Source organism: Lithobates pipiens, unplaced genomic scaffold, assembly GCF_037356315.1.
Source record: "Lithobates pipiens isolate NorthernLeopardFrog02 unplaced genomic scaffold, aLitPip1_a1.2 Scaffold_16, whole genome shotgun sequence".
Lineage (NCBI taxonomy): Eukaryota > Metazoa > Chordata > Amphibia > Anura > Ranidae > Lithobates > Lithobates pipiens.
The window spans coordinates 462,550,855-462,577,635 of NW_027507748.1; the positions used below are offsets into that span (position 1 = coordinate 462,550,855).

A 26,781-nucleotide genomic window follows, 5' to 3' on the forward strand; every position below is an offset into this window, starting at 1 on the left:
GAGGAATGCAAAAAACTAAATGAATACCAGAAACCAGGTCTTCAGTGCTGCAAGGCAAAAGGGCTAATCACTGCATAGTCAGAAAACATTATGGGTATGATTTTAAATCAAGGATACTGATGAAAATACTAGTTTCAGCACATATTGCTATGAGATAGAATGTGTTATCTTTCTCCTTTTAGAAGTGAAGCAAGCATTCTCCCAACACAATACGGAGGAGAACTTTATAATTTATGTGGGTCAGGTCACACAATCTCTAGTATATAATTTCTACACAAAATTATTCATATGAGTAGTTGTGTCAGCAAATTATCATTTATGATTTGTATAGTCAAATATTATTTAATAAATCATCCTTGGTTCTCTTTTTTTAAATAAACTCTTATCAATCGCAGACATTCATATAGTGTTACAAAGATGACTGGGAAATTAATCTGAGCCATGAATTTCTTAACAGCTATATTTATAGGCTTAGCCAATTGTCCACTAGCAGTGATAGCTATATGCTGACTTAGGAAAAAAAGAAAGACAAAATACATCTAAAAAAGATACGATGAATAATTGTAATCTGTTATAATCTTCTACACCCACACATATATTCTGTATATTTTTCTTGACAAAATGTTCGTAAAGAGAAAGTATATATTTTTAAGTTGTTTTTTTTTTTTGCTTTTAAAAAAACATTGTATTAACACCCTTGTTTCTAAATGTATTGTGAAATTCTCTACATATTGTGGCCTGCAATGTTTACTCATTACATATTCAGACTTTGTTTTCTGCTTTGCATAAGTAGAATTCTAAGTCAGACAACGCCATGAAAAAAAATTTACTCACTATGTTAGTGTTATTTCTAACACCAGAGTTGATAGGACTAAGCCCTTCACAGGTTATACTAGTGGCTAATCTATAAGTTCCTCTATTTATTATAGTAAGGAAGGAGGAAAAAGGAAGACAAGAGTGCAGATTTCAGAAGAAGAAAGAAGAAGAAACGGGGTTCAGGGGGTTCAGTAGCATGCATAGATTAGTGGTATTTGCAGGGGTTAGAAGTATGTAAGGCAAAAAACAGGGGTCAGTAGTATGAAGGTCAGAGTGCAGAAGTTAGTAGCTTGTAAGGCAGAGCACATGTGTCAGTAGTGTGTAAGACTGAGTACAGAGGGTGAGTGATATGTAGGGCAGAGTACATGGGCCAGCAGTGTTTACAGCAGAACACAAGGGTTAGTAGTATGTAGGGAAGGATACAGGGGTCAGCAGTATGTAAGGCAGAGTACAGGCATCTTTGGTCAGTGGGAGAAAACTGCCCAGCATCATTGTCATTGGTCATTTGGAAAAAAAAATTCCTGCATCATTGGTCACTGGGAGGAAAGAAATGCCATAAAGCTAGGGGGAGAAAAAAAGTACTTTGACATTAACAAGAGTTAACAGATTAACACAGAGTACAGGGGTCAGGAGTAAGTAACACAGAGTCCAGGGGTCAGTAGAATGTAAGGGAAAGCACAGGCGTCAGTAGAATGTAAGGCAAAGCACAGGCGTCAGTAGTATGTAAGACAGAATACAGAGGGTCAGTAGTATGTAGGACAGAGTACAGGGGTCAGCAGTGATTAGGGCACAATACTGGGATTAGTATTTTGGAGGGCAGGATATAGGGGTCAGTAGTATGTAGGGAAGAGTACAGGGGTCAATAGTATGTAAGGCAGAGTACAGAGGTCAATAGTATGCAAGGCAGAGTACAGAAGTTTGTAATATGTAGGGCAGAGTACAAAGGTCAGTACTGGAGATGTCAGTAGTATGTATGATAGAGTACAGGGTCAGTAGTATATAGGGCAGAATACAGGAGTCAGTAGTATGTAGGGCAGAGTGCAATTTCAAGTAACCCCAACTCCCCCCCTCAAACCTCAGCCCTATGCAGAGTGGAGCAAGAAAGCAGCAGAGAGACAGAAATACCTTTTCCCCACATATCCATCTCTTACATCCAACCCAGGAGCTTGTATGGTGAATGTGTTTGGAAGCAAGCACTTATGCATATGTGGAGAACAGCAGCAGCTCGCCCATACGGAGTGCACAGTGCCACCCCTCCATCCATGCATCCATGTGGGGCACCAGACACATGGATTCCAATCTAATCCATTCAAAAAAGGGTGGGCACTGTTTGCCGCCCCCTCACAGAAATGTACCACCAGATGCCACTGGTCCACTGGGGAAGAGCAACCCTGTCCTAAACAGAAGCTACTAGTCAAATTTAGCTTTGCTAACTTGTAGACAACCTAGCTGATTTATATTATTATTATTATACAGGATTTAAATAGCGCCGACAGTTTACGCAGCGCTTTATATTAGGGGAGACAGTACAATTACAATACAATTCAATACAGGGGGGAATCAGAGAGCCCTGCTCATTAGAGCTTACAATCTAGGAGGGAGGGTCAAGTTATACAAAAGGGTAATAGCTGTAGGTAGGGATGAGCCGAACACCCCCCGGTTCGGTTCGCACCAGAACTTGCGAACGGCCCCCACGTTCGTTACGAACGTTAGAACCTCATTGAAGTCTATTGGGGGGGGGTACTACAGAGTAATGGCAGGGTACTGCAGAGTAATGGGGGGTACTCCAGAGTAATGGCAGGGTACTGCAGAGTAATGGCAGGGTACTGCACTGCAGAATAATGGCGGGGTACTGCAGAGTAATGGCGGGTACTGCAGAGTATTGGGGGGTACTGCAGAGTAATGGCAGGGTACTGCAGAGTAATGGCAGGGTACTGCACTGCAGAGTAATGGTGGGGTACTGCAGAGTAATGGCGGGTACTGCAGAGTATTGGGGGGTACTGCAGAGTATTGGGGGGTACTGCAGAGTAATGGCAGGGTACTGCAGAGTAATGGGGGTTACTGCAGAGTAATGGGGGTTACTGCAGAGTAATGGCAGGGTACTGCAGAGTAATGGCAGGGTACTGCACTGCAGAGTAATGGCGGGGTACTGCAGAGTAATGGCAGGGTACTGCAGAGTATGCACTGGTATTGCAGAGTATTGGCAGGGAATTGAGGGGTTAAATTCGGTGAGCAGCGATGTGGGCACTGCAGATGCAGCCCACATCGCTGCTGACACCGATCTCTTTCCCCTCCGCTGTACCGATCGGTACAGAGAGGGGAGGGAGGAACCGACGTCATAACATGACGCCGGTTTGTTTACAAGTGATCACTCCGTCATTTGACGGAGCGATCACGTGGTAAACGGCCGCTATGAGCGGCCATTTACCGTGATCCTGTGGACCCGGCAGTCACGGATGCTCTCGAGTGCGCGCCCCAGGGGGCGCGCGAGAGCAGAATTCTGGGAGGCCGTTAATTAACGGCCTCTCAGAGTTAAACAACCGCCCTGAAGCCGTTAATCGGCAATGGGCGGTTGTTAAGTGGTTAAAACTCGATCACTAGCTATATAGGTGAGGTGAATATAGTGGTGTATACTGCGGTCAGGGCACAGACAACAACCACTACACAGCAGCAAGATAGGAAATCAGCCAAAAACGATCGGTGTGTACTGTGTTGAAGGTACACAGAACACCCACTGCTTCAGACGCCAACACACTACACGAGGCCGCCTCAAAGGCGGCCTTATATAGTGTGGGGTGTGCACTACACAGCTTGAGCTATGATTGGCCACAGGCAGGATGCCTGTGGCCAATCATGGCTCTCCTCGCTGCTGGCGCTGCGATTGGCCAAGCATGCGGGGTCACAGTGCATGCTTGGCCAATCATGAGCCAGCAATGCACTGCGCCAACGCAGTGCATTGTGGTCCGTGCGCGCCACACGAATTTTGACGCGAACGGACCAAGAGTTCGAATTTCGTCGAACGGACGAACAGCCAATGTTCGAGTCGAACGTACGTTCGACTCGAACACGAAGCTCATCCCTAGCTGTAGGCGATGAGCTAATAATGCAGTTGTTAGATGGAGGCAGGATAGCCTTCTCTGAAGAGAAATGTTTTCAGGGATCGCCTAAAAGTGGATACATTTGGAGACAGTCTGACAGATTGGGGTAGCGAATTCCAGAGGATGGGCCAAACTCGGGAGAAGTCCTGGAGGCGGATATGGGAGGAGGTGACAAGGGAGCTAGAGAGCAGGAGGTCTTGGGAGGAACAAAAGAGGGCAATTAGGTTGGTATTTTGAGACTAGACTAGTGATGTAGCTGGGGGCAGAGTTATGGATGGCTTTTTTACCTATTGTTAGTTTTTTTAATTTAATTTGTTGGGTGAGTGGCAGCCAATGGAGAGATTGGCAGAGAGTGGTAGCAGACACTGTGCAGTTTGTAAGATGGATGAGTCTGGCAGCAGCATTCATGATGAACTAAAAGGGGGATAGTCTATTTAAAGGTAAGCCAATGAGGAGGGAGTTGCAGTAAGGCGAGAAATAACCGGGGAGTGAATCAGGAGCTTTGTGGTTTGATTGCTTAGAAAGGGATGTAGTTTGGAGATGTTGCGGAGGTTGAGGTGGCAAGCTTTGGAAAGTGATTGGATGTGGGGCCGAAAGGAGAGTTCAGAGTCCAGGATAACACCTAGCATGCTGACATGTGGGGTTGGGTGGATGGCTGTGCCATTGCTCTTGACAGATAAGTCAGGGAAAGAGGCACATGGGGGAGCAAATATTATAATTTTGGTTTTGAACAAGTTGAGTTTGAGGAAGAGGTGTGACATCCATATAGATATGTCTGTTAGTAAGTTAGTGATGTGTGAGGAGACTGATGGAGTGAGTTGAGGGGTGGAGAGATAGATTTGTGTGTCGTCAGCGTAGAAATGATATTGAAAGCTGTGAGAGGCTGACCCAGAGAAGAGGTGTAGATTGAAAATAAAAGAGGTCAAAGAACAGAACCTTGGGGGACCCTGATGGAGAAGGGAAGAGGAGTGGAGAAAGTTGAATTGTAAGTGACACTGAAGGTGCGTTGGGATAGGTAGGATGAGAGCCACTGCAGAGCACAGTCACGGAGACCAAAGGAGTAAAGTTTTTTTTTGAGGAGGGGGTGATCAACCATGTCAAAGGCAGCTGAAAGGTCCAGAAGTAGGAGTACAGAATAGTGTCAATTGGTTTTTGCAGTTAGTAGGTAATGTGTGAGTTTTAAATGAGCAGTTTCTGTGGAGTGTTGAGGGCAAAAACCAGATTGAAGGGGATCAAGAAGGTTAATGAGGTGGTCATTCAGTTGGTTGTAAACCAGGCATTCAAGGAGTTTAGAGGAAAAGGGGAGTAAGGAGATAGGGCACAGATTGTTAAGATTGGTAGGGTCCAAGGACGGCTTTTTAAGTATGGGGGTGACCAGTGCATGTTTTAAAGCTTTGGGGAAAATGCCATAGGTGAGGGAGAGATTAAAGATGTGGGATAGAGTCAGAGGGCGACGTAGTGTTTGAAAGGGAATAGGGTCCGGGGACAGGTGGTTAGGTGGGCGTTAGAAAGGAGTTTATCAACTTTGTCTGTAGTAGCAGATTTGAATAAGGGGAGAGTCAATTGTAACTGTTGATAAGGGGTCTTAACTGGGGGAGATACCTTTCATCATGGATTGTATCTTGTTTTTGAAGTGATTAGCAATCTCCTGGGCAGTGAGTGAGTCAGTGGGTGGAGGCGGTGGAGGACGACGTAGAGAGTTGAAGGTAGAGAAAAGTTTACGGGACTGGATCAGAAGGTGTTAATAAGAGTTGTAAAATAGGTCTGTTTGGCAGTGTGGATGAAATAATAGTATTTTTGGAGGGCAGATTTGTATTGGCTGAAGTCTTTGAGAGACTTAGTCTTGTGCCACAGAGGCTCAAGAGTGCGACTACGTTTTTTGTGAACTTTAGTGTCATCTGTTTGCCAGGGTTGTAGGGGTCGAGGCCTGATTTTGCATGTAGTGAGGGGAGCGAGCTTGTCCAGGGTGGAGGACAGGGATTTATTCTAGATGGAAGTGGCTTGGTTGGGGCAGGACAGAGGAGAGATTTTGTCATAGAGGTGGTCAGTAGCAGAATAGAAGAGAGAAGAATTGAAGTTGTGAAGGTTTCTATGGGTGATGGTTAGATGATTGGAGGGAAAGGTGGTGGAAGACAAGGAGAGAGAGAAACTAATAAGGTGATGGTCAGAGAGAGGAAAAGGATTGTTTGAGAAGCTGCGTAGAGTGCATAGGTAGGAGAATACAAGGTCAAGGGTGAGTGAGTAGAAGCCTGTATCCATTGCTTCAGGTCAAATGAAGAGGTTAGACTAAGGAGTTTAGAAGTAGCAGGAGTGTTTGTATTAGCAGGGGGGGGGGGGGGGGTTGTTGAAATCACAGAGAAGGATTGTGGAAATTTCAGAAGAGAGAAAGTAGGGTAGCCAAGCAGAAAACTCATCAAGGAAAGTTGATAATGGTCCAAGGGGCCAGTAGATCGCAGCAATTCTTAGGGAAATTGGAGAGAATAGACATATACAGTGAGCTTCAAATGATGACAGGGAAAGAGGGAAGCTGCTTTAGGGGGATAGGAGGTGTCCCACTCCACCTCCCTTACAACCATTAGGCCTTGGGGAGTGAGACCAGTGAAGGCCACCCTGGGAAAGGGAAGCAGGAGAAGGGGTGTCAGATTCGTGGAGCCAGGTTTTTCGATGAGAGCAAGTAGATTAAAGGAATTAGTGACAAAGAGGTCATGAACAACGGTCAGTTTGTTGCAGAAAGAGCGAGTGTTCCAGTGGGCACAGGAGAGGGGGAGGCTGGCATTGGGAAGAAGAGGAATGGAGACTAAACTGCGTAGATTGCGACTACTGCCAGAGGGTGTAGGGTGATTGTGATGTGTGTGTTGTCTACAGTTAAATAAGGGAGGCCCAGGGTTTGGGGAAATATCTCCAGTGGTTAGGAGAAGCAGAAAAGTAAGGGAGGTAATATGAGAATACGATTTGTATGAAGGAACATTCTTCAGTATACTGGGGGCTTTGTTAGCAAGTGGGCTTAGAGCTAGAAAGAGGTGATGAGTGCAGTAATAAGGAGAGGGAAGAACTGAGGGTGATATGTACAAATTGTGGGGTGGAGCAGAGGGGCCTGGGGTGGGTGTGAAAGAAGCAGATGAGTGGTTAGGCCTGAAGCCTGTACATGTGCTTGGAGCAGAAGAAATCTGCTCTGTGGGCTTAAAGCCTGACCGAGCACAGGAGAGGAACAGATGATGTCTGAAATGAAGTACCAGAGGTCACTTGGCCACAAGTCCTGGGTGAGCTCTCCACAAGTCCTGGGTAAGGAACTTGTGGAGAGCTCGAGAAAGCATCAAGATAAAATAATACTTCTGCTGACACTTGGAAAGATTTGTTTGCTAATGGAGATGGCTGCTATTACATATGTACAGATTGCTGGAATCAGCTTAAAGGCTCTTTCCTGTACTGGTGTCTCTTCTTTTTTGTGTTATTAAATCTGAAGGCCAGTATTGAGTGTTCTGAGCTCCCTACCCCTTTCTTCCAGGAGTTTTGAGTGAGAGCCAATAGACTCCTTTTTGAACGTACTTTAACCACTTCAGCCCCGGACCAATTGTCAGCCTAAGGACCAGAGGTCTTTTTACAATTTCGCACTGCACTGCTTTAACTGGTAATTGCGCGGTCATGCAATGTTGTACCCAAACAAAATTTTTGTCCTTTTCTTCCCACCAATAGAGCTTTCTTTTGATGGTATTTGATTGCCTCTGCGATTTTTATCTTTTGCGATATAAATAGAAAAAGACCGAAAATTTCGAGAAAAAAATATATTTTCTACATTTTTTTTAAGAAAAATCAAATAAACTCAATTTTAGTCATACATTTAGGGCAAAATTTATTCAGCCACATGTCTTTAGTAAAAAAAATGTCAATAAGCGTATATATTTATTGGTTTGCGCAAAAGTTATAGCGTCTACAAACTAGAGTACATTTTCTGGAATTTACACAGCTTTTAATTTATGACTGCCTATCTCATTTCTTGAGGTGCTAAAATGGCAGGGCAGTACAAAACCCCACCAAATGACCCCATTTTGGAAAGTAGACACCCCAAGGAAAATGCTGAGGGGCATGTTGAGCCCATTGAATATTTTTTTTTAAGTGATTGAATAATGACAAAAAAAAAAAGTTTACAAAAAGTTGTCACTAAATGATATACTGCTCACACATGCCATAGTTATATGTGGAATTGCACCCCAAAATATATTCTGCTGCTTCTTCTGAGTACAGAGATACCACATATGTGGGACTTTTTGGGAGTCTAACCGCGTACGGCAGCCCGAAAACCAATCACTGCCTTCAGGATTTCTAAGGGTGCAAATTTTTGATTTCACTCCTTACTACCTATCACAGTTTCGAAGGCCATAAAATGCCAAAATAACACCCCCCCCCCCCAAAAGACCCAATTTTGGAAAGTAGACACGCCAAGGAAATTGCTGAGGGGCATGTTGAGCCCATTGAATATTTTTTTTGTCCCAAGTGATTGAATAATGACACAAAAAAAAAAAAGTTTATAAAAAGTTGTCACTAAATGATATATTGCTCACACATGCCATAGTTATATGTGGAATTGCACCCCAAAATGTATTCTGCTGTTTCTCCTGAGTACGAGGATACCACATATGTGGGGCTTTTTGGGAGTCTAGCCACGTACGGGACCCCGAAAACCAATCACTACCTTCAGGATTTCTAAGGGTGCAAATTTTTGATTTCACTCCTCACTACCTAGCACAGTTTCGAAGGCCATAAAATGCCAAAATAGCACAAAACCCCCCCAAATGACCCCATTTTGGAAAGTAGACACCCCAAGCTATTTACTGAGAGGCATGAAATATTTTATATTTTGCCACAAGTTGCAGGAATATTACATTTTTTTTTTTTGCACAAAGTTGTCACTAAATGATATATTGCTCACACATGCTATGGGCATAAGTGAAATTACACCCCAAAATAAATTCTGCTGCTTCTCCCGAGTACAGGGAGACCACATGTGGGGGACTTTTTGGGAACCTAGCCACGTACAGGACCCCGAAAACCAAGTACTGCCTTCCGGATTTAAATATAAAACGCTACCAAAAAAACCTGTTAGCGATCGCAGGGATCAGGCCTGACTCTGTGAATGCTGCAGTTATGTGTTTAGTGTTTTGTAAGTGACAGTGATCGTACTTGGGTGGGCTGGGCGGAGGGGCAAAACGCAGGTGCTAGCAGGTATCTGGGCTGATCGCGCTAACAATGCGTTTTTTTGGAACCCTAAACTGCTGGGGACGCTAGTATAGATCTGATCAGATCAGATATTGATCTGTTCAGATTCTATACCACTACGGGAGGTTTATGCTTTGCGCGTGGGTGTTAGCGGTACTGGCACTAACCTAGCACTGCCTGGGGCGACGCAGACCCTGACCCTAAAACCTAATTGATATCACCCGCCGGGTGATCAGGGGGTTAAACCTTTATTGGGTAATAAATGGTGGGTGCCCTGATGCTATAAAAAGCAAACTAACTAACCAGAGTCACCCGTAACACTTATACGGTGATCACTGGTGAAAGGGTTAACTAGGGGCAATCAGGGAGTTAAAATCTTTATTAGGTAGTATATGGGGGTCCCCGGCGCTATATAAAAACCTGATGGGGAACCTAAATAACTAACTGGCTAACCAGCGTCACCAGTGACACTTATACGGTGATCTAACACCCATCTGTTGACATCACACTATTGCCTAAGTAATCCACAATCTGAGATAAAATATCAGCCCATCGTGTCTCCAGGTTACCAGCATGCTTCCAGGGTACATGTGTTTTAAAGCAAAATTTGATTTCTGTGAGATGTACATATTTGCTTAAAACAAACATTGTTAAAAAAAAAGAGAGAGAGAGAGAGAGAGAGAGAGAGAGAGAGAGAGAGAGAGAGAGAGAGAAAGATACTGCTTATTTTGCACACATTAAAATGTTAATTGAGTGAATGTTACCTTTGGAAACTGTAAGCTCACTGTTAGTGAAGCCGTGAATACCTAATCATGTATGAGGGGAAAAACAGGATTTTTACTAGCACATGGTTGGATATTCAATAAACATCTTCCAAATTGAATGTACTTTGCTATTTTTTCACAAAGCTCATTTTTATCAATTATATGTTATATAATAATATATTCCAAAATAAAAAATATGTGTTCTACAGGGGGAAAAATAAGAATATACTAACATACACGTGTGCACACATACTCAAATGCACAAAATACATAGTGCCAATGCATGGAACTTGGAATTTAGTTGTCATAGAAACAGAGAGGTTTTGATAAGTCTACAATGTTGATAGACTCTTCATTTGCTGCAGTTTTGGACCCATGGCACAATTAATAATATTATATTCAGTGTTTCAGATTAGTCAAATTGTTATTTCTATTCGTGACTGCTAGGATATGAGAGATGTAAAAAAATATATATGAATATATATACACACACATATACAGTACATATACATATATATATTATTGTCCTATTACTAACAACAAAATACATTTTAAATCTCACCTTGACAGAAAGTCAGGGAAAGCCAAACGTACTGGATAACCATGACGTATAATTTTCACCATCTCCAACACTCCTATATATTGTAGTTGAGCTGACACATAAAAATTGTCAAAGGTTTCTGCCAGTTTAGAACTATTAGGCTTAATACAATGCATAAGATGTAGCGTGCTGCCTTGTAACTTCCCGATCAATTCTGTGAGAGATTTCTGCATAATAAAGACATTAGAAAGATTAATAATGTATACAGTGTACGTATAATCTTCCTTTCCTTGCCATCAAATAGAAGGGAACACTCTGATTTTACAAAAAAATATTTTCTGAATTTGCTTACCCTGAGTTGTATAGTCACAGTAGTGGGGCCTCCACGTTCCAACTTTTGAAGAAATGAGTATGATCCTTTTTTTTTCAACAACTGAAGGAAACAGTAAGTAATATATATTTTATTTTCATCCACTATTAAGTAACAATATATTCCTCAGTACTTTAGGAATATAAAAATGAATGTTCAACACAATGTTCTATAAACTATGGATCATGACCCAAATAGAGCTGTGAATGTGTTTGGGATAAGACACCACTTGAATGCAAATGCCCCACCTGCCATATTACTTGTGCATGACACTGTCCTTTCTGCAGTTTACAGTCCTGGATCAGCCCATGGATGATGGTGGACATAGGATGACACTATCACCTTGTCATTTTATTCCACCACCAGCACTCCTGCAACTGCATGTATTCAAATAGGCAGAAACTGGAGTCCTATAAAAAGACATTTCTTGATCCTGCACAATACATGACCATATCAGCCAGGTCATGGCCTGCCAACATCTTTAGCTTTTGTGAGTCACTATCACTTTTAAGGAAACAAGCAGGGAAGGCCCGATGGCTGCATACAGGGTGCAGCTGTGTTTGATTTCTTCACTTAAAATTATTTTGAAAATGTACCCTTCTAGGTGTTTGTTTAGAATAGGTCTCAGGCAGACTGCAAGCTACTCTGAACAATTTGACATGAGAAGAAACTGGATCTGTCCCCAGCATATATAAGGCAGCGATGACTGCCCCTATGTACATATTCATTTACTTTGACTATATATACAGTAACAAGGTATTTATTGTTTATATGAAAATGCTATTAAGCTAATCAAAGCTACAGTATGTATTGAGGTGCAAAATGGTAAAGAGACTATAGGATCTCTCTACATATTTAATACTTTTGTATAGAGCCTACTGGATTGTAGAGTTCTGCAGAAAACCCTCATGCAGCCCATCTTTGGTAACTGATAGTTCCAGCCCAGCACTGAGAATATGTGTTGAGGTGTGATAATATTAGGGGAAACATTGTCCAAGCCGATGCCATGAGTTAAGAGAAAGTTGGTTGCTCTTCTAACCCATACCTGGGCACTCATACTTCCTGAAGAAAAGGTGGAAACAGAATATGGGCAAGTTATTTAGTGCTAAGATGCTATGCCACATCTCTGCTGATGTGGTTAAATATTGTTAGTGGGAAAAGCTTGCAGTTTGGATTAGTAAAGTAAAATGTTATTAAAGTGGGGTGTTTTTTTTATTAATTAAGTTTTATCCAATGCTCTGCCTATCTTCTTTCTGCCCATTCCCACCAGAATAATGGTCTCACTTGACTAGCCTAAAGATTAATGCTATAGTAAAAGCGAATTTCAGACTTGGGTTTTGTGACCTATGTGAAAAGGTCTATAAAAGTTGAAGAGAGTTACACTCTGCATTCAGAGACCAATGTGTTAGCAAAGTGATATTAAAGCCTTAAAAAATAAAATAACAGACATGTTATACTTACCTTCTCTGTGGAATGGTTTTGCACATAGCAGCCCAGATCCTCCACTTATCGGGTCCCCTACTGGGGATCCTGGCCCCTCCCTCCTGCTAAGTGCCCCCAGAGCAAGCAGCTCGCTCCTGAGCCAGGACTCTGCATGTCCATTCGCACAGGGGTGACTTGGCCCCGCCCCCTCCCTCTCCTGATTGCTTCCTGGCTATGATTGACAGCAGTGGGAGACAATGGCTCTTGCTGCTGCCTCAGCCAATAAGGAGTGAGATTCTCTGAACGTTGGATTTAGATGGGACTCAGGTAACTATTTGGGGGGGGGGGGAGGGGCGCTGCACCCAGAAGGTTTTTTACCTTCATGCGTGAAGGTAAAAAACCATGAGCCTTGAGACTCACTTTAAAAGAAAAAAATGAAATTAACCCAAAACCATTATTTTATTAAGGATAGCCTTGGGTATGTGTTTCTATGCTTGCAATAGAAATTAATAATAAAGCATAGCTATCTGCTATACTGTTGCAAGTGTAAGCAATAAACATCATGCACTGATGCATACAAAACTTATAGGAAATATTATAACAGCACATAACCTTGTTGGCTCTTACCTTACTAAGTTCCAGGATCTTTTTGGTCTCTCCATTTGATGTGGTTAGTGTTCTTTTAAAAAGTAAGGCTGCTTTGGGTCCTCTGAGCTTCAAAGGCGGATACGGGGGTATAAGTGATCCTGTTTGAGTCAGCTTTGACTGAAACATCTGGTTGATTATCACATTTTCACTGGCTATGAGAAAGCAATAATAATTAGTAATGTATAAAGGGTATGCGCCTCAGTACTCTTTATTACAGTAAGTAAATAGTTGCAGGGCTCAGGCTTTCTGTGAATGCATGTTTTTTGGGTTAATGTACATACTCTTCTGTCAGCTATTAGTGGCATATAGTACAATAAGAAGGATGAAACATCCTGTGTAGTCTTGTATGTGGATGGATGTTGGTACTGTGGGTGAGACATATGGCATTTAGGGGGAAAGGTTACATTCAGACACAGCAAAGACAGCGATGATGGCTCAGAACTGGGCAAAATTTGGAAGAACTGATCTAAATCATAATAAAAACAAAATCCTTTCTAAGGGCTCATGCACACTGCTGCTCAAAAAAAAAGAAAAAACTGCTTTTTACAGACATTTGCAATGATATTTCAGCTTGAAGAAGCTTGTACTTTTTGGGTCCTTTTGCAAATTTGTATTGAGTTTCTTTGAGCCCTTTTGAGCATGTGTTTTTTTTTTCACAAACCCTCCCCTCAGCTCTTTTTTCCTATTTCTGTTGTGTGTTTTCGAGCTTCTTTGAGCTTTTTTATGCTCTTTTTCTTTTTTCAAGCATTTTCGTGTGTTTTTGGGCACTTGGGCATCTTTTCTGCTTGAAAGCTCCTCTCAAAAACATGAGTTTGGTGATTTTTTTTTCTGCCTGTAAGAGCATATCCCTGTAAACTCATGAAAAAGCTACAGTATATATGGACACATTGGGGGTCATTTACTATAGCGCCGCTGGCTAATTAGTGATAATTAGCGTTAATCAAGCTAATTAGCGCTAAAACAGTATTCACTATAGTGCTGTTAAAAAAAATACTCCCAAAATCGAACTATAGTTCCCTGAAAACAAATAGCACCCAAACTCTTACACTGCTAAAACCTGGAGTAGTGCACATGGAAATAATGTTTAGAGCATGATATATTTGCTTTCACATATATTTGCTGTCACAGTCCCAGCATCCTCTGAGACTATGACATCATAATGGGCGGGGACATCATCCGGCGATGTCCCTATATAGGTTGCCGCACGCTGCGTGCCTGTCACTGTGGCCAGAGACAGCGACGAGGCAACAGCTCAAGAAGAGAAGAAGAGAAGAACAGAAGGCGGCGACAAAGCAGCGACAGAAGACCAGGCCACCGCTTGTAAAAGAGCTAGAAGAAGGCGCGGTGGCCTGGCAAGAAGAACCGAAGAGGGGGACAAGATCCCCGAAGTCGGAAGAAGAGGGTGACGGCGGCGAAGAAGAAAGCCGGGCTCCTCCGCTAATAAAAGAGCTAGCAGAAGATAGCGGAGGAGACCGGCGAGAAGACCCCCGAAGGCGGAAGAAGACCCCGGAGCTGTGCAATAAACTTTAAATGTTAACCCTTGTTTGTTGTTTTTTTTTACATTTTTTTCACAGGTGAATGGGTAGGGGTACATTGTACCCCATACTCATTCACATAGGGTGGGGGGCCGGTATCTAGGGGCCCCCTTATCAAAGGGGATCCCGGATTCCGATAAGCCCCCCGCCCTCACACCCTGACATCAACATGGGGACAAGGTGCTTTGGGGTGGGGGGGAGCGCGGCCCCCCCTTTCCCAAAGCACCCCCCCATGTTGAGGGCACGCGGCCTGGTACGGCTCAGGAGGGGGGGCGCTCGCTCGTCCCCACCCCCTTTCCTGGCCGGCCGGGTAGCGTGCTCATATAAGGGTCTGATATGGACTTAGGGGGGACCCCTACGCCGTTTTTTCGACGTAGGTATTCCCCTTTTAGTCCATACCAGGTGATGGGGCCAGCGACGCTTCCTTCGCTGGTCCTGGCTACCTGGAGCCGCGCTCAAAAAGTCCCATGTGTGGGCAGGTCCGCTCATTCGGACAGTCCGGCGGACAGTCCGTTGGTTTTATCCGCCAGACTAAGTCCGCCGGATAGTCTGACCATGTGTACACGGCACAACTATCATAATGTCAACTGAATCCCACTAAGAATTGCAGTGGGTTTGAGAGGGTTTATGTACTGGGAGATGCCTAACTGCATGTTGTCAGTGAGAAAACTATCGATCTCCAGATCATTTATAGAAAAATTCCAGGTATGTACATTTTATACATACTTACATTGGCCTAGCTTGAACCAATGTAACTTTGTATATACCACACCCGGGTGATGCCCCTGTAAGCTGGAAATCACTGATGCAGACATAGCTTGTCCAGTGCTCTCCACTTTTTCCAGATCCTATGTTGAGTGGCTGGCCGGATGCATTCTGAACATAGTTGGTCTGCCTCTTGCCACGGGTGTCATTCAGAGAATGCTTTGCATTTTTTGAATGAATGCAAGGTGTCCTTTTATTGGACGAGTTGCAGAGGTGGGGTGGTGACATCAAGTTCTCCACATTGTTCAATCAGAGAATTCTTTGCATTCATTCAGAAAATGCAAAGCATTGTATGGATGGTATTCCTACAGTGGGGTGGTGACATCAAGCTCTCCACGTTGTTCAATCATAGAACACTTTGAATTCATTCAGAAAATGCAAAGCAAAGCATTGTATGGATGGTTTCCCTGCCTAGCCACCAACCTCCTGTATTCAGAATGTAGCAGGGCAGCAACTCAGCATGGGACTTGGAAGCTAGTGGGGGTCACTAGAGTAGCGGAGTCTACCAGTTTCCAGGGGCATCTCGCAGGTATGGTAAATACATAGTTACATTAGTCCAAGCTGGACCAACAGCTACTGTATGTAAAAATATAACATACCTGAGTTCTTCTTTAATTGTGTGAAAACAAAACGAGAAACACAATGAACATTATTAACTTACTTTTCATGACAAAAAGAAGATTCTGAGATAGTACATCTTTGTTTTTCTCAATTGCTCCAAAAATATCATAAGTTACCTGAAAACACAAAGTCACAATTATTACTGCTTACAAATGTGTGATTCATACCTTGAACAGTTTTTTTAATCATAATGTGTACTATTGCAGTCACAGTGTATCTGTTTACATGTAGATATTACTATATAGGCTAAATTAAATAGTGAGAATTACATGGACAGTGAAAATCTAACTATATCTGTCTGTAGCTCTCAGGAGATACACTACATATATGAGTCATTACTGAGAGAAAGACACATATCTTTACTACACTTATTAACAAGTTTTGCACTGTATCTGTTGCATGGAGAGAAAACCTAAGGAGGCAATGTAAATGCCTTCTCATTTACAGTGTACATATTTATGTTGGACTCCTTTAGAAGATATCAGATCAATAAGTTCTTAGAATACTATAACATATGAAAAACTGCTGTTTGTAAAATTTCCTGAGCAAGAACATGAATAAATATGCAATATAGTTTTCTAAATCCAGAGCCTTGTTTTTTTCTAGTTTAAGTTTCACTGGGATTAAACAAATTGACAGCTAACATATAACTTATAAATTTATATAATTTTCACATGCATATGAACTATTTTATTCATTAAAAATAATTACATGTTACAAGCATATTCAATAAGTCTATACAAACAATACTGTCTAGTGCGGGATTCTCCTCTCTTGCCTGATCACTGAAAAGACAGTGCCTAATGCACTTAGCTTAATGCTCGTGTCACATGCTGTAAATCTTTTAATATTAAAAAGTCAACAAAATCTACCTGTTGCAAGAGACAGAGTGAAGTGTTGGTTTTATGATATTGCCCCAGCATCAAGCCATTTATGTAGATCAACCCAATGTATTTTGCTTTTTAAACAGCATACTTGTTTGTGCATTGTTTGAGTTTGCAGGTAGGTGTTTGGCCACTGCAACCTTTATCCATCCGTGAGAGTGCCCCTTGGAGCACCCTTGAAGTTCCCCTGGACTGGACATATCACTATTTGGATCATACATCAACTGTTCTCCTGGGTTTCCTACACCTCCATGTGCTGTTTACCTTTTTGACACTGAAAATCATCATGTCTGTCAATGAGAAGGTATCTGGGACTCTCTGGGAAGAACGGCAAGACAATTAGTTGTAGAAGAGCCGGTATTGCAGTTAAAGCCAGCAAAAAAGACCAGGCGTTCTCACGGCCCAGTACTTCCCTGATGAATACACTGCTGTACGGTCAACCTGTCAGCACTGCAGGAGGGATCATTGGATCACTAGATCTCCCTAAATAGGAGAACGCTGGATCTGGCATCGTTCCTACAGGGGGGCTACAACAGATGGAGACTTTCACCACCCGAGACTGGGAGACAAGCCTTTTTAACTGGCTATCTAGTAAGCCTACATCTATTAAGGTGGTGGATACACATTGTTGCACATCATATGAGGAGTCATCATTGGGTGTCTTATCAATATCAACACATCGGGTTGACATCAACTGTCGTGGATTTTTCCTGTGTTTGTGCACATTGAACTCTATTATTTAGACTTTTATTTTGGAGAGTGTATACATCACGGTATATTGTGGTGTGATATACCCACTTGAATTTTGTGTATGTGTTAGCTATCATCATTTCTTTTATTTACACACGTTTCATTTATATATATAATTTATTACAGCGCAGCTCCTTATGTTTTATTTGTTTGTGCATTGACTAAGCACAATCTTGCCCTTTTAGTTATAAATCTCTTTTATGAAACTTTTTTTATTAGTTATGCTAGCACATGTCTCTTCTCCTTAAAGCTTTCCTGACATTTGCTTTCTCACCCCTTTTTCATTTGCTTTCTTATCCCTTTCTTCCATGCTCGCCTCCAGGACTTTTCCATAGACTCTCCTATCCTCAGGAACTCCTTAACTCGAGCCATAAAAGGTATTTTCTACTATGTCTGTCTTTAGGCGATCCCTGAAAGCTCATGTTTTTCAGGAAAGCCTATTCCACCTAACAACTGGAAAGCATATTTCTACCTAACTTTTACTACCTCCATCTGCTCATCCCTCACAGTTATTACATTTGTATCTCTTGCCATTCCCTTTTAGATTATAAGTTCTCATGAGATTGGCCCTCCTTGCCATTTTTTCTTGAATCGTATTGTAATTGTACTGTCCCCCTTTATTTCTTAAAAAGTTCCACAAGCTGTTAGTGCTATATAAATAATGTACAATGTTATTAAAATAATAATAATAATAATAATAGCTTTCATTAGCAGTGTTTCTCCACTCTGATAATGTAGGGATATAACTTGTATTGTTTTCTCTGTGTTCATTCAGTTATGAAATACATTGGACTAGGTTTCTGAGAACAGTACTCCATCTGCTAAAAAATCTCACTGAATAAAAGCTTTACAGAGATTAACTAAAAAGATTACATGCAAATGAGATTTACAGTGGTGTGAAAAAGTGTTTGCCCCCTTCCTCATTTCCTGTTCCTTTGCATGTTTGTCACACTTAAGTGTTTCGGAACATCAAACCAATTTAAACAATAGTCAAGGACAACACAAGTAAACACAAAATGCAATTTGTAAATGAAGGTGTTTATTATTAAAGGTGAAAAAAAAATCCAAACCATCATGGCCCTGTGTGAAAAAGTGATTGCCCCCCTTGTTAAAACATACTATAACTGTGGTTGTCCACACCTGAGTTCAATTTCTCTAGCCACACCCAGGCCTGATTATTGCCACACCTGTTCACAATCAAGGCATCACTTAAATAGGAGCTGCTTGACACAGTAAGGTCCACCAGAAGATCCTTAGAAGCTACACATCATGCCGAGATCCAAAGAAATTCAGGAACAATTGAGAAAGAAAGTAATTGAGATCTATCAGTCTGGAAAGGGTTATAAAGCCATTTCCAAAGCTTTGGGAATCCAGCGAACCACAGTGAGAGCCATTATCCACAAATGGCGAAGACATGGAACAGTGGTGAACCTTCCCAGGAGTGGCCGGCCGCCCAAAATTACCCCAAGAGCGCAGCGACGACTCATCCAAGAGGTCACAAAAGACCCCACAACAACGTCCAAGGAACTGCAGGCCTCACTTGCCTCAGTTAAGGTCAGCGTTCATGCCTCCACCATCAGGAAAAGACTGGGCAAAAATGGCCTGCATGGCAGAGTTCCAAGGAGAAAACCACTGCTGAGCAAAAAGAACATCAAAGCTCGTCTCAATTTCTCCACAACACATCTTGATGATCCCCAAGACTTTTGGGACAACATTCTGTGGACCGATGAGACAAAAGTGGAACTCTTTGGAAGGTGTGTGTCCAAGTATATCTGGCGTAGAAGGAACACTGCATTTCATAAAAAGAACATTATACCAACAGTAAAATATGGTGGTGGTAGTGTGATGGTCTGGGGCTGTTTTGCTGCTTCAGGACCTGGAAGACTTGCCGTGATAAAAGGAACTATGAATTCTGCTGTCTACCAAGAGATCCTGAAGGAGAATGTCCGACCATCTGTTCGTGTACTCAAGCTGAAACGAACTTGGGTTCTGCAGCAGGACAATGATCCTAAACACACCAGCAAGTCCACCACCGAATGGCTGAAGAAAAACAAAATGAAGACTTTGGAGTGGCCTAGCCAAAGTCCTGACCTGAATCCTATTGAGATGTTGTGGTATGACCTTAAAAAGGCCGTTCATGCTCGAAAACCCTCTAATGTAACTGAATTAGGACAATTCTGCAAAGATGAGTGGGCCAAAATTCCTCCAGGATGCTGTAAAAGCCTCATTGCACGTTATCGCAAACGCTTGGTTGCAGTTGTTGCTGCTAAGGGTGGCCCAACCAGTTATTAGGTTTAGGGGGCAATCACTTTTTCACACAGGGCCATGATGGTTTGGATTTTTTTTCACCTTTAATAATAAACACCTTCATTTACAAATTGCATTTTGTGTTTACTTGTGTTGTCCTTGACTATTGTTTAAATTGGTTTGATGTTCCGAAACACTTAAGTGTGACAAACATGCAAAGGAACAGGAAATGAGGAAGGGGGCAAACACTTTTTCACACCACTGTAACAGCAGCTTTGGGGAGAACTAATCTAATTTTGCTAGAAAGTATGTATTTGTTAATTATCATTCTCTGTGGAAAATGTTAATATTTAGCTGACTTGAAATAAGCAAATGAAATATATTTTACAGAAAGAAGATACGGTAAGCAAAAAGTACTCAGTAAAAAAACAAAAAATGTACATCTATTATGGAACCTGTCCTGATAGCATTATACCTTTTATAGCTGAGACTCCGAATACTGAATGTGGTGATTGGACTGCCCAGGGACAATTATATCTCCTGGAAGTTATTCAGAGGTACTCTCCATTATTTAAAGAAAGAGGGTGATATTGCGCTATGGATTACTTACAGTGGGTAAGAGCTGCCTCTACCTTATATGTCCACCCAGTCAGGGTGGACCTATGTTAGTATAAAAATAAGTTAAGTAGAATTGGCACTATACCTTTAAATGGAACAATATTTCCAACCAATAAAAAATATTAAAACTAAAAAGTTATTATTTATGTTCCTTTATACTGTGGAGATGCTACTCCTATAATGTGCTACGTTGGAAATCTCAGTGAAAATGTTTAATCAGTCAGGGCCCTATGCCCTCTAAATTAATTTAATGCCATGAGTGCATCCCTTTTTTTTCCCTTCATTTGTGAGTACCTTCTCCAAGGTTGAGGGGAAGCACATAATTTGTTAACAATACATTTATATGAAACACCCAGTAGTGGGGTGCACTCATGGCATTAAATTAATTTAGAGGGCACAGGGCCCTGACTGATTAAACATTTTCACTGAGATTTCCAACGTAGCACATTATAGGAGTAGCATCTCCACGGTATAAAGGAACATAAATAATAACTTTTTAGTTTTAATATTTTTTATTGGTTGGAAATATTGTTCCATATAAAGGTATAGCACCAATTCTACTTAACTTATTTTTATACTCTCCATTATTATTTGAGAGTCTCAGCTGTGACAAGTTAGAAGAGTAATGACAGGCTCCACCTAATACATTTTAAGTTAGAATTAGACCAATTGCCTTTTTTTTTTTTTTTTTATAAATAGTCATTACCAGCATTTTTTTCCACTTATCATCTTTGGCAATTCAGTATACATTTTGCTAATCAATTACTTTTAACACAACTTTTAAAGGATAATTGTAATTTTGTAGAGTTATCCTTTACCTAGCTCCTAGCACCTGCTACCTGCCACAACCTGCCTCCTAGCACATCCATCACCCTCAATGTCTTATATTTACCTGTTGTCCTTGGCCCTGTCAAACTCAAATGCCTCATACATTGACCCCTCTGACACATGCACTGATCCCCCTAACATGTACACTGATCCCCCTGATACCTACATTGACCCCCCTGACACATACATTGATCCCCCTGACAAATACAGTGAACCCCGACACATACATTGCCCCCCGACACATACACTGATCCCCCTGACACCTACATTAATCCCCCTGACACATACACTGACCCCCCTGACACATACACTGACCCGTTGGCACATATACTGACCCCGTTGGCACATATACTGACCCCCAGCACATACACTGACCCCCTGGAACATACACTGAACCCCCTGACACAAACTGACCCCCGACACATACATTGACCCCCCTGACAACTGCACTAACCCCCCTGACACATACATTGACCCCCTGTGACAGATGACCCCCCTGACACATACACTGACCCCCCCCCCCCCCCCGAAAACTGCACTGACCCAAATGACATACATTACCCCTCGTAACACTCCTGCAGCTCAGCCTTACCTGTCTAATGTAGCCCATCTCATTCTGACCACACCACAGCAGGCTACATGCACCAGGGTCAGAGAGCCAGAATAGGAGAGCCACTGCCCACCCATTTACACAGAGCAAACAGGGATCTCCCTGTGCTCCGTGCAGCCGCAGTGTCATTCCCACCTCCTCCTGGACCCGGCGGCACCTATGATGGACGTCACACATCCCGCGGTCTCGGCATTAGACTAGTGGGACGTCCATCATAGGAGTTGGGTCCCGGAGGCGGGACTTTATGTACGTCACTTGGTCTCGCTGGATAAGTGGGAGATCGTTCCCTGTTGCCTATGGAAATGGCTAGGGGCTAATAATGAATTTAGTACTATTGAGACCCGGGGCTTTTTGGGTGCACACTCGGGGCTCCAGCCCCCGTCAGCCCCCTCTCCTGATGCCACTGCTTTCTAGTATTTCTTTAAAAGGGAACCTCTCATTATAGGTATCTGGAAGCTGACATTTTTAAAAAGCTTTTTTCAAAATAAATCTTGAAATGCCAATAAGAATTTCACTTCATATAAACTGTTACCTTACTGTAGTGCCAAAGAGTTAGCTGTAATTAAAATTACTTAATGCAGCCTTGATTTTGGTGGGGAACCTTAAAGAGGGATTCCACCAAAAAAAAAAAATATTAAAAGCCAGCAGCTATAAATACTACAGCTGCTGACTTTTAATAAATGGACACTCACCTGTCCCGGGTTCCAGCGATGCCGGCAGCCGAGGCCGATCGATCGCTCGGCCCTCGGCTGCTGCTGCCACCATTCTAGGTGAGGGAATCAGGAAGTGAAGCGAATCGGCTTCACTTCCCGGTTCCCTAATGCGCATGCGCGAGCCGCGCCGCGCAATAGGAAATCTCCGTGCTGTCACTGGGACCCGTGTGTGTCCCAGCAGACAGCGCGGCAGGGCAGGAAATGGCTTGGACTCCCGTGGTAGTCTATGCCTGGAAGTGGGTGAAAATACCTGTCTTTGACAGGTATCTCCACCCCCCTCCCCCCTGAAAGGTGTCAATTGTGACACCGGAGGGGGGGAGGGATCCGATCAGCGGAGGTTCCACTTTAGGGTGGAATCCCGCTTTAAGCAAAAACAAAACAAACAACAACAAATGACAAGGGGTTCCCTCCAAAAAGGAAAGGGAGATGTCATAAGAATGCCCCTTCCTTCTTGATTCATACCAGACTATGCCCTCAACGCTGATAGGGACGATGGCCTTATTTCTACATCCCTGGTCAGTAGATGCAGGAATCTGCAAGGGGGACACGTAAACAAATTTGGAAGCCCCCTTTAGAATAAGGGAGGGGGAGCAGATATCCAGCTGCCCCTATGCAAATGAATATTAGGCAAAAAAAACACAATGTCATCGATCACATCATGCAGTGATGTGAATCTATTGTCAATAACAGTGAAAGACTCACCACTGACACAAACACAACAATAACCCACACCGATGAACGTTTGCTGTGTCACATCCTTTAATAAAAGACTGGCTTCCTCAAATATATATTTTGTTTTGAGTCCCCTCTGGCAATTTCCAGATACGAATGCCCTGTTTTACTAAAAACCTTAAAAATAAGCTAAAAAAAAAAATACAAGATGATTTGGCTGTATAAGGCTGTATAAGGCTTCATGTACATGGGACGTTTTTTATGATTACTCCTGAATGATTTAACTTGACAAATAGTAGCCAATGTTTAAAACTTTTGTTTTGCTGCATTTTGCCGCATTTGTGTTTAGAATTTTTTTTTTTTAAATAGCCAAAAATGAAAAACGCCTGTAAACGAAATGCAGCTAAATGCAAGTTACCGTGTTTACACACATTTACAAGCTGTTACAGGCATTTGACGTTTCAAATGCTTCTGAACATCCGTCCTAAACACATTTTTTTTGTGTTCCAAAACATGCTTCTAAACTCAACTGCCTAGAAACTACTATAAACGGCCCTGTGTACATGTACTCATAAGATAACAGAGGAGAGTTCAAGGGCAGCTGAAAAAAATGCCCAACTGCTCTTAAACATCCATTTACTAGAAGCAGTGTACATGAGGCCTAAGAGGTTCATGATTTTCAGGCTAGGGTTTGCCGATCCTTCTGTAAACCAAGCCATAATTGAATTCCCTCCAAAAAATTGTCTGCTTTAAAGAAAAAGTTGGGCAGAAAATGGTACATTGATAAAATCATGTATATATTACATTGTCCAAACCTTGTTTGTAGAGCTTATAAGCATTTTATAGATTAATCAAAATTGAATTAAATTAAAACAAATTTTTATTTATTTATTTACTCTTTAATGAGAAAATTTGAAGAGGACAACACTTAAAGCTCTGTGATCAAAACATTCATTTGAAGGGCTTGTAAAAATAAGAAGACACAGGCTGACTAAAGAAGGTCTTGCCTGCATGCTCAAATAAATAATTGCAGTTATTGATTGCATTATAGATTCATATGCATTCCTATTTGGTCATTTCAAAAAAATCTTTTTTTTCTGCAGAAACACATTCCTAATTTATGAACACACTTTGATTTCTCATCACAGATCAGAATAACAAATATCCATTTGGTTGCTTCATTGATACAATCAAACTTCCTCAAGTATTTTGTTTTTGAGATGTTGTATCTCATTCTTAAGAACCTGATTAATTAGATCTGTGAATGTCATTGGTAATATTATTTTCATAAACTTGTTTACACCATAGTACTGCTTGCACTATGTTTAAAAAATGCAAATCACAGTATACTTCAGTTTGCACAGAGGGATAAGTAGGCTTTGGTGTTAGTCCTGCTGGCAATTTACTCTTGCTAGAAAGACTAATTCTGTTTATACATAGGAGAGAATTTTGATGTAAGAAAATAATCTAATTCTTGATTGAACAGTACCCTAAACATCCCCAGTTCTGCTTTCTCCTGAAGATGGCACTAGTAAATTTCTGAAGTAGTACCTACACTGCTTAATCACTTTCTTAGTGGTGTCAGAGCTGACAGTATGTATATAAGTACAAGCCATTTTTATGACACCACAAGCCTTCATTTGTATTTCATGGAATTTGTAGAAGTTTAATTTTATTTTCATGGTCATATCTTAATAACAGACCGATACCAGCTGAAGTATAAGGTCTTTTAGGCCCCATGGGGGCAATAGTACGCTCCACTTTTCTTCACATTGGGATCACTACTAGTTTTCCACTTATGTAAAATAAACTTATACACAAGTATAATTCTCTAGTTATCACCCAAATTCACACACCCACAGATATGAAATGAAAAATGCTAATTCCAATATTTTCTAAAGGATCTGTTCCCAGTGGATCCTTGGGAAAACAAGCAGGTGTGCTAGAAAGCTTGTCCCAGTTGCTATTAACCCCTTGCCGACCGGCTCACGTTGATATACTTTGGCAGAAGGGCACATACAGGCATATTAATGTATCTGTACGTTGCCCTTTAAGATGCGGCATTGTGGGACGCGTGCCCGCCGCAACCTCCGTGAGTGTAATCGCGGGTCCCGCAGACTCGATGTCCATGGGGATACCCGCGATCATCTCACAGAGAGGAGGAATGGGAAATGCTGATGTAAACAAGCATTTCCCAATTCTTCCTAGTGACAGGACACTGATCACTGTTCCCTGTGATCGGGAACGGTGATCAGTGTTGTGTCACACATAGCCTACACCCCCACAGTTAGAATCACTCCCTAGGACAAACTTAACCCCTGCAGCTCCCCCTAGAGGTTAACCCCTTCACTGGCAGTCACGATTACACAGTAATGCGTGCATTTTTAATCGCACTGATCACTGTATAAATATGAATGGTCCCAAAATAGCGCCAAAAGTGTTCGATCTGTCTGCCATAATGTCGCAGTCATGATAAAAATCACAGATCGCTGCCATTACTAGTAAAAAAAAACGTACCAAAAATATGTAAAAGAATATGTATCGGCCTAAACTGAGGAAAAAAACATTTTTTACATTTTTTTTGAAGATATTTATTATAGTAAAAAGTAAATAATATTGCGTTTTTTTCAAAATTGTTAAATAGTTACATAGTAGGTGAGGTTTAAAAAAGACACAAGTCCATCAAGTCCAACCTATGTGTGTGATTATATGTCAGTATTACATTGTATATCCCTGTATGTTGCGGTTGTTCAGGTGCTTATCTAATAGTTTCTTGAAACTATCAATGCCTCTCGCTGAGACCACTGCCTGTGGAAGGGAATTCCACATCCTTGCCGCTCTTACAGTAAAGAACCCTCTTACAGTAAAGAACCCTCGTAGTTTAAAGTTGAAGCTTGTTTCTTCTAATTTTAATAAATGGCCATGAGTCTTGTTAAACTCCCTTTTGTGGAAAAGTTTTATCCCTATTGTGGGGTCACCAGTATGGTATTTGTATATTGAAATCATATCCCCCTCTCAAGCGTCTCTTCTCCAGAGAGAATAAGTTCAGTGCTCACAACCTTTCCTCATAACTAATATCCTCCAGACCCTTTATCAGCTTTGTTGCCTTTCTTTTATTCACTCCATTTCCAGTACATGCTTCCTGAGGACTGGTGCCCAGAACTGGACAGCATATTCCAGGTGCAGCTGGATCAGAGTCTTGTAGAGCGGGAGAATTATCGTTTTATCTCTGGCGCTGATCCACTTTTTAATGCATGCCAATATTCTGTTTCCTTTGTTAGCAGTAGCTTGGCATTGCATGCCATTGCTGAGTTTATCTACTAGGACACCCAGGTCCTTTTCCATCCTAGATTCCCCCAGAGGTTCTCCCCCCCAGTGTATAGATTGCATTCCTATTTTTGGCACCAAATGCATTATTTTACATTTTTCTACATTGAACCTCATTTGCCATGTAGTTGCCCACCCCATTAATTTGTTCAGATCTTTTTGCAAGGTTTCCACATCCTGTGGATAAGTTATTGCCCTGCTTAGATTAGTATCATACAGAGATTGAACTGTTTACCCCATCCTCCAGGTCGTTTATGAACAAATTAAATAGGCGATAGCATTATAATATATGAGTTAGCTTGATTAAAACATAATAAAAAAATATAAATAAATTAAAT

At 41.8% G+C, this 26,781-nt stretch overlaps 1 protein-coding gene across 3 annotated transcripts in view; it reads right to left on the reverse strand.

The window, feature by feature from the left end:
* Positions 1-26,781, reverse strand: part of MYO16 (myosin XVI) — a 555,564-nt gene that overhangs the window by 93,565 nt on the left and 435,218 nt on the right. For all 3 annotated transcript variants that reach the window (XM_077482903.1, XM_077482902.1, XM_077482901.1), the window contains exons 24-27: positions 15,835-15,910; positions 12,853-13,025; positions 10,786-10,866; positions 10,455-10,660 (exon numbers count right to left, since the gene is read on the reverse strand). In XM_077482903.1, the coding sequence (XP_077339029.1) occupies positions 10,455-10,660; positions 10,786-10,866; positions 12,853-13,025; positions 15,835-15,910 (536 nt within the window). The remainder of the gene's footprint in view (positions 1-10,454; positions 10,661-10,785; positions 10,867-12,852; positions 13,026-15,834; positions 15,911-26,781) is intronic.